Genomic DNA, 8,208 nt, shown 5'->3' with positions numbered 1-8,208 from the left:
TAATTAACTACGCAAGCTAATTAAATATTACAAATTAATTAATTAATTAACAAATTAACTAATCTAGGAAAACAGGTAAACCGCCTCGAGAAATGCGCCGCCATGCATAGGCTGCCTCTGTTTTCTTTCCTCTGCTCCTCTGAAGGCTACCAAAACCTCAGGACTGCTTCCTTGGACACTGAGGAGTGCCACCGGCTGAGTAGAATTGCCACCGGCAGTGTGGTGTAGTCATCGGCACAAGATGAATCCATCGGCTGCTTGTTTACTGCCGGTCGGCAATATATACTGCCGATCGGCAAGGAATGTCTGCAGAACCTGCAATCGACAGCAACAGAGTGCAAAGCAAAGCATGGCAGCACAATTCAAGGCATATATGCACCATTCATGTCCCTTATCATGGTAATGACTCAAAGGGGCATGTGCCTCGATTCTCGGACCACCAATCGCATATTTCCATGCATGATGGCCCAAGGAATCAAGTATGCAACTTTCATGTCAAATGAAATGCAAATCAATCAAACAAACTAAAGCCCAACCTCTATCACATGATCGAGAGGCAAGGCATGCATGCCAATGCAATGCAACCTAGGTATGCAAACAAGAATACAAGCATGCTATGCAACTACATGGCATACACAATGCTAACAACATAACATGCGCAACGCTTTGAAACATGGCATACACAATGCAAGGTGGACTTACACCAATGTGAGTGGACCTCAGCCGCACCCACATCAGTGGCCATAAGATGAAAATGAAGTGCCTCGAAATGCGTGCACACGGGCACGCAAACCGAGGCAATGGCATACGCAATGTAAATGACATGAAAATGTGATATGGGCTTACACTAACATGAGAGAGCCTCAGCCACACCCACATAAGAGGCCGATGGATGAAAATGAAGTGCCTCGAAATGCGTGCACACGGGCACGCAAACTGAGGCAATGGCATACGCAATGCAAAAGCATGGAAATGATATGCGAACATGCTAGTGGAATTTCAGCACTGAAATGTAAGAGAAAACAGCCCCGAAATGAGGCGAAAACACACCCGATGCATGGAATAGTCCCGAAACATGGACTTTTGGCAGCCGAAATGGCTTACAGCTATACAAAGCATGCACAATATGGACATGGAGCATGAAGGCAGAAGCAAGAAAGCTCTGAGACAAGCATTTTTACAGTTTATGACATGGCCAAACAGCAAGCAAAGATAGGGCTAAAATGGCATACAAAAACGGCCCTAAACATGAGATTATGAAGCAACTCACAGTTGCTGACCCCAAACATGTTAGGGCCCTTCAACAACATTGAATAGGGGCCACAAATAAGCCACTTTACAGAACTGTAAAAACCTTAAAAACAAACAAAGATATGGCTAAGCTCTCATGCAAGAAAAAGGGCCAAAAGGTGGCCAAAGAGGCAAGTGGTATGTGCACAGCCTAAAATGAAAAATTCCCTTCTACAACATTGAAGAGGGACCAAAAATAAGCATATTTACAGAACTGTAAAAAGGCCAAAAACAGAAGCATGATAGGCTTCCAAAGCATGCAAAAATGAGGACCAAAGAGAGGATATAAAGGCAAGTATAACATGGAGGTCCCAAACAGTGTTGAGCCCTTCTTCAATGTTGAAGAGGGGCTCAAAATAAGCCTATTTTCAGTTTACATCATGCTTCAAAACAGATCACACGCAAGCCAAAAATTCTATGCAAGATTATGACATTTAAGAGGGGTAATGAAGCAAGTGCAAGCTAATGTCCTCAAACAGCAAGAGGTCCTCAATAAAACATGAAGAGGACCTCAAAATATGATGAGTTACAGTTTGGGTCGGAGTCCAAATATGCAAACAACTATGGCTTAGATATGATGCAAGAATAGGCTAGAAAATGGAAGAAGAGGACTCACCTTTGTAGACCAATGAACCAGCACCTCTTGGACCAAGTTTAGGTGCTCCTAAGCTCTGGAGAACAGCGTCAAGCTTCTGGAATGGGCGTTGGATGCCTTGTGCTATGAGTTGATGAAGAAATAGCCCAAGAACAAGGGTGTTTGATGGTTGAATGGGAGAGATATAGTGAGAGATGAAGGGATATATGTATGTATATATCAGATATATCTATATATATCTGGTTTTTTGTTCCAAAAATCCAACCTCAACAAAGGAGGAGGAGAGGTGCTTATATAAGGCAAGGAAAGCACTTAACTTACAAGCTAAGTAAAGGGAAAGGGGTCAAAGGGGTTCAAGGCTTATTGGAGAAGCTTGGACAGCTGGTAGGCTTCTTGAGGAAGCCAAGATAAGGGGTCAAGGCTTCCTCAAGAAGCCTTGAGCAAAGGGTGCAAGAAAAGGGGCCAAAGGGTGTGCAAAGGGTGCAAAATAGCCACATATATGCACGTGGAGTAGGGTCTGTGCATCCCAGCTGGCACAGCTGGCATGCACCATGCTTGAGGGATGAAAAAGGGGCATATCGGCCAGAAAATTTGGTCGTCGGCCAAAATAAAGTGCCGGTCGGCATAATATTTTTCCGGTCGGCAAAATAGATTGCCGATAGATGATTCCAATGTCAAAAAATGTCCGGTGGGTGTCCAAATTGAAGCCCCGGAAGTTATCTTTCCAATGGCGCAAACCTTGCATTAAAATTCGTTCTGTGCAAAAAGTTATGCCCTTTTTCGTGAAGCCGCGCAGATTCGATCCAACCGGGATGATGCCCGACTTCAACTGACCATATCTCCCCCACCCGGACTTGGCTCTAGGAGATTCTTGAGTGCAAAATGAAGCCCCAGAAGTAAGCTTTCCGACGGTGGTGGCCCCATAGCTAAACTCCAAGCGTACAGACAGATAAGCCCGATTCAGCGAGGGATGCTCGACTCGCTTCTACCCGGATTCATGCCGAACTTCTCCCAAATTAGTTTTCTCCTCTCCTTTCCTCTCTTCTTCAAATCCAAACCCCTAAACAAAGTATTTTGAAGGATTTGCCTCTCTCCTTGCCGAAGAAACTGAACATTTGCCCTGCACACCTCTCAACATCGAGCAAGCCATCAGTAGTGCCCAAGTCTTATGGGCGGTCAAAAATAGGGTGTCTACACTATTGTTATACACAAATTCAGCCAAGGGTAGATGAGTCTCCTAATTTCCTTGGAAGTCTAACACACACATCCGTAACATATCTTTCAATGTTTGAATAGTCAGTTCAGATTGACCATCTGCCTGTGAGTGATAAGCATTGCTAAATCTTAGTTCAGTCCCCAAAGCCTATTGTAGACTTTGCCAGAATCTTGAACTAAACTTGGGATCTCTGTCGGATACTATGGAACTGGAACTCCATGCAATTTCACGATGTCATATACTTACAAATTAGCCAACCTATCCGCATTATACAAAGATTTGATAGCCAAAAAGTGGACAGATTTAGTTAAACGATCAACAATGACCCAAATAGAATCCATACTTCAAGAGGAGCAAGGCTGTCCAACAATGAAGTCCATCGTGATATGCTTCCATTTCCATTCCGGTATTGGGAGCGGCTGAAGTAATCCAGCAGGCTGTTGATGTTCAGCTTTGACTTATTGGCAATGTAAGCATCTAGCCATAAAATCAGCAATGCTTTTCTTCATTCCCGGCCACTAGAAATTTTATTTCAAGTCATGGTACATCTTTGTGTTACCTAGATACATAGCAAATTTTGAATTGTGAGCTTCAGCCATAACTCGCTTCCTCAAGTCTAGACAGTCTGGCACACATAGTCGATTCTAAAATTTCAACACATTGTTCTCCAACACGAATCTTGGTTTTGGTTTTGAATCAATCTCATTAAACATTTTCTGCAACACCTCATCTTCACATTGTTTCTCTTTACTTTCTTCAATAATTGCAGGTTGAGCAGAAATGGCGGCTAAGATTCCACCATGTTCTCGCAGTACAATTTCAATTTCTTTTTTCTCTAAGTCACATAACAATTCTCTCTGCTTGGTAAGCAAACATGATAAAATGCCAACGGATTTTCGGCTCAAAGCATTCGCAACTGTGTTTGCTTTCCCCGGATGGTACAAGATCTGCAAGTCATAATCTTTAATCAATTCTAACCATCTCCATTGTCTCATGTTCAGTTCCTTTTGGGTGAAGAAATATTTCAAACTTTTATGATCCGTATATACTCACAAGTCACTCCATACAGATAATGACGCCAAATTTTCAATACAAAAACTACAACTGCCAATTCAAGGTCATGAGTTGTGTAATTCTTTTCATGTGGGTGGAGTTGTCGAGAAGCGTAAGCAATCACTTTCCCATTTTGCATCAACACATACCCCAAACCTTTGTACAAAGCGTCACTGTAAATTTGAAACCCATCAATACCATTTGGCAAGCTCAAAATTGGTGCAGTTACTAACCTGGTCTTTAACTCTTGGAAGACAGATTTCCTTTGATCATTCCAATCGAACAGTGTATTTTTCTGAGTCAATTGTGTTAATAGCATAACAAGTTTTGAAAAGCCTTTCACAAATCGGCGGTAGTAATCTACAAACCCTAGAAAGCTTCTGATTTCTGACACACTGTTTGGTCTTGGCCAGTCAACAATGGCCTCAATTTTCTGTGGGTCTACTGATATACCGTCTTTGTTGATTACGTGTCCCAGAAATGCTACACTGTCAAGCCAAAACTCACATTTGGAAAGTTTTGCATACAACTTCTTCTCTCCCAGAATCTATAAGGCAGTTTTTAGATGACTTTCATGTTCTTCCCTGCTTTTGGAGTAAATCGGTATATCATCAATAAGTACAATGATAAATTCATCAATAAAACCCGATTCAGTAGGTCCATAAACGCTGCAAGTGCATTCGTTACCCCAAATGGCATTACCAAAAATTCATAGTGTCCATATCTAGTCCGGAAGGTGATTTTCTCTATGTCTTCTACTTTAACCTTTAGCTGGTGATACCTCGGATCTAAGATATATCTTGGAGAACACTTGTGCTCCCTGGAGTTGGTCAAATAGGTTATCTATTCGGGGTAGTGGGTATTTATTCTTGATAGTCACTTTGTTCAATTCCCGATAGTCTATACACAGCCTCAAAGATCTATCTTTCTTTTTGACAAACAAAACTGAAGCACCCCATGGTGAAATGCTCAGGCGAATAAACTTATTGTCTAACAGTTCTTGAAGTTGGGTTTTCAATTCTTTCGGTTCTGAGGTTGACATTCTGTAAGGGGTCTTAGAAATAGGTTGTGTTCTAGGTGCTACTTCAATAGTAAACTCAATTTCCCTATCAACTAAGTCTCCAGGCAAGTCATTCGGAAACACATCGGGAAATTCACAAGCAACATGAACAGTTTCCACACTAGAATTATCAGAACTCTCAGTCAAAACACAACACTTGTAACCCCGACTTCCCTTCCTAAGCAATTTAACAACTTTCATGGAGGAAATCAAGTATGGGAGAGGAACTACCCCATTCCCAAAAAAACAAACTCAGGTAACCTAGGTGGACGAAATATAACAGATTTATTCACACTGTCAATAGTTGCACAATACTTCGTTAACCAACCCATACCCAATATGCAGTTAAAATGATCAATTCCCAAAGGCAATAAATCAACATACAACGTCACATCACCAATCACAATATCACATGTTGGATACACATATGCACATACCATAGAACCCCTAGATGGCGTAGATATAGACAATAAATAATTCATGGGTTCTAAAGGTCTAGTCAATTTCTGAGAAAAGGCATGCGACACAAATGAGTGTGTAGAACCAGAATCTATCAAGACATATGCATTTTGAGCACTGTAGACACCCCATTTTTGACGGCCTTTTAAGACTTGGATGATCTTGCAGGTACACCCGGTGGTGAGGCTGATTGCTCACTGAGTGCTTGAAGTCCGCGGTGGAACTCCACAGGTTTGAGTTTTTCAAACCCTGCATCCTTTTTGCCTCATTTTTCGACCATGCTTAGGTCCTTTCAGATTGAGATTGGTGATGGCCTGTCGGCCAATTTTGAGGGTTGCCTGTAACAAGTTGAATCAAATTGAATTTTGCCTTTATTATTATTGTTGTGGTGTCATGAACCATTCTATTTAAATTGGTGAAAATAAATTGAATTACTACTTGATTTCAACTTCGTAAGGCCCGCTTGGAAAAAAATTATTTTTTTAGTTTTAGTTATAGTGATTCTTGGGTCCTGAGTAATAAATGAGATATAAATTCAATTTTTGGGTTTTATTTGATTAGCCCATACCTAATCATTTTGGTTCATATTTAATTATGTGAATGGTGGGGACCACCTTAAGTCTTTTAAAATTTATTTATATTTTAATCTCAGTTGGAGATTTATTTTAAATTATTAAACTTCATCCATTTTGGACCCAATTGATTGAATCATGACCCGTTAGTAACCATGTAATATTGGTGTTGTTTTAGTATTATTATTTGATTACCATAAAAGAGTTGTGAATATTTATGGTGTGTACCATTACACGAAATATATTTTGTGGTGAGAAAATATTATATCTTTTTATCATTAATAATGTTGAAATATACTTTTAATTGATATATATAGATATATATGTATAGATAGATATTTGTATTGATTTAAAAAAAAAAGAAAAAAAAAAAGAAAAGAAGTCAATCCAATTGTACCAAGCCTTAATGTACTTTATAGAATTTCATGGCTACATGTGCTGGAAAGTGAACACAATGTATACGTGCAAAATGATGAAGTTTGCTGGAAAGAAATTGTAAAGGAAATGAGTGGACGACAATTATGTGTGTAGGGGAGCTCGGGCGGAGAGAGCTAGAGAGCAGATATTGTAGTTCACATTTCTTTCTTTCTTTAAATCTGTGTATTTCGCTACAATAAGGTTTGAGACCATAGTTCTTAAGATCAAAGTGAAGAGCTTGGTGGGATCAACGTTTTGACCAGTGGAGATCGAAATCCAACAAAGTCAAAAATTGGGATTTTTTTGCTTGTTTCCTCTTCTAGCTTGAGGTAGGGATTTTTCCTACACTTCTTTATGAACTTTTACTTGATTATAGGGAGCTTAGAGTTGTATATAATTTAATTAGAAATTTTGAAAAATTTGTGATTTATTTGCTTAAAAGAGAAATTTTTAGAAAAATAAAAAGTTGATGCCCAAATTGCAAAAGTGTAAACTTGGAATATGTTTGTAAGGTTATGAAAGAGTTATGTTTTAAATTTGAACAAAAACGGACTTCGATTCGATTGGTTTTGAAATTTTTACCGGCTTGTGGCCAAAAGAGCATTTTTAAAGAAAATAAAGGAATTACGTTTCACTTTTGGGACTTTCAATCAAAATAGGATGTCATAGTTGAATAATGCTTGGAAAATGAGTTTGGAAAGAAAATGATATTTTCTTGGGCATTAACGGTATTATTTTACTTAATGTATCCGTTGGAATAAAACTGACACGGTTAGAAATGGACCTTGAGAGGTTACCGGACGTGATTGCGATATGAAAACTAGTATAGTTGTTCATATTTGATGAGATGTGGAATAGATTGTATTTATTGGAATTTTTTTGGAATTTAATTGTTCAAATATCTGTTTAGAAATATCTATTTTGGGCTATCGGTGGAGGATAGCCATGATTATTGTAGAAATGCATGAGACTTAGGTAAAGTGAACCACATTCCTCATTTGTTGCATTGGACATTGCATTACATTCATTTCATTGGAAATGTATCTGTTTTTGAAAAATGTTTGGAAATGTATTTGTTTGTGAAAAGATGAATACTTGGTGAATCTGGGTAGGGGGTGTGAAACCGCGCGGTTTGGTGTCGAGCCTTCCAGTTTACTAGTAAAAATGACAGTAGTAGTGCATTAGGGCCTACATCTAGAGATTCACAGAGCCTGTATTCGTGTAACATATATGGTTTAAAATGGAAATGATTTTATATCTGTTGTTGCATCTTAGCATTGCATGCTTTATAAAAAGAGAGATAAATTGTTTTATCATGAGCATGGCATGAGCATACTCCTCTTTAGTCTTGTCATGGTCTATATGTTGTGTACTATATCTATACTGGGCTGTGGATCACCCTATAAGAGAAACCATTTCAGGTACAGGTGATATGCCTCCGCCAAGGCACTGACTTAGGAGGACTCGGAGCTGAGGCTTCATTTTTGTTTTATGGTTATTTGTTGAATGTAAGCCCAGGGCTATATTGCGTTGAGTTGAAACTCCA

General features: G+C 39.3%; 1 protein-coding gene across 1 annotated transcript; it reads right to left on the bottom strand.

Moving 5' to 3' along the window:
* Positions 1–3,745: 3,745 nt before the first annotated feature.
* On the bottom strand, positions 3,746–5,654 carry LOC145819160 (uncharacterized). Its single transcript, XM_082913120.1, has 4 exons — positions 5,476–5,654; positions 5,150–5,392; positions 4,195–4,642; positions 3,746–4,048 (listed from the first exon to the last, which is right to left on the bottom strand). Exons 1-4 carry the CDS (start codon positions 5,652–5,654, stop codon positions 3,746–3,748), a joined length of 1,173 nt encoding a protein of 390 aa, XP_082769246.1.
* Positions 5,655–8,208: the final 2,554 nt, after the last annotated feature.

This window comes from Camellia sinensis, chromosome 2 (genome assembly GCF_055761805.1).
Source record: "Camellia sinensis isolate YWXY chromosome 2, ASM5576180v1, whole genome shotgun sequence".
Classification (NCBI taxonomy): domain Eukaryota; kingdom Viridiplantae; phylum Streptophyta; class Magnoliopsida; order Ericales; family Theaceae; genus Camellia; species Camellia sinensis.
This window is presented reverse-complemented; position numbering and strand designations above follow the sequence as displayed.

Excerpts from the sequence above, each read along its gene's own strand:
- LOC145819160 (XM_082913120.1), bottom strand. The coding sequence starts at position 5,654 with ATGGTATGTGCATATGTGTATCCAACATGTGATATTGTGATTGGTGAT. Across the intron at positions 5,393-5,475 it reads GTTATATTTCGTCCACCTAG|GAAGGGAAGTCGGGGTTACA; the intron begins GTTACCTGAGTT and ends TAAATTGCTTAG. Across the intron at positions 4,049-4,194 it reads AATTGGCAGTTGTAGTTTTT|ATCTTGTACCATCCGGGGAA; the intron begins GTATTGAAAATT and ends TATGACTTGCAG.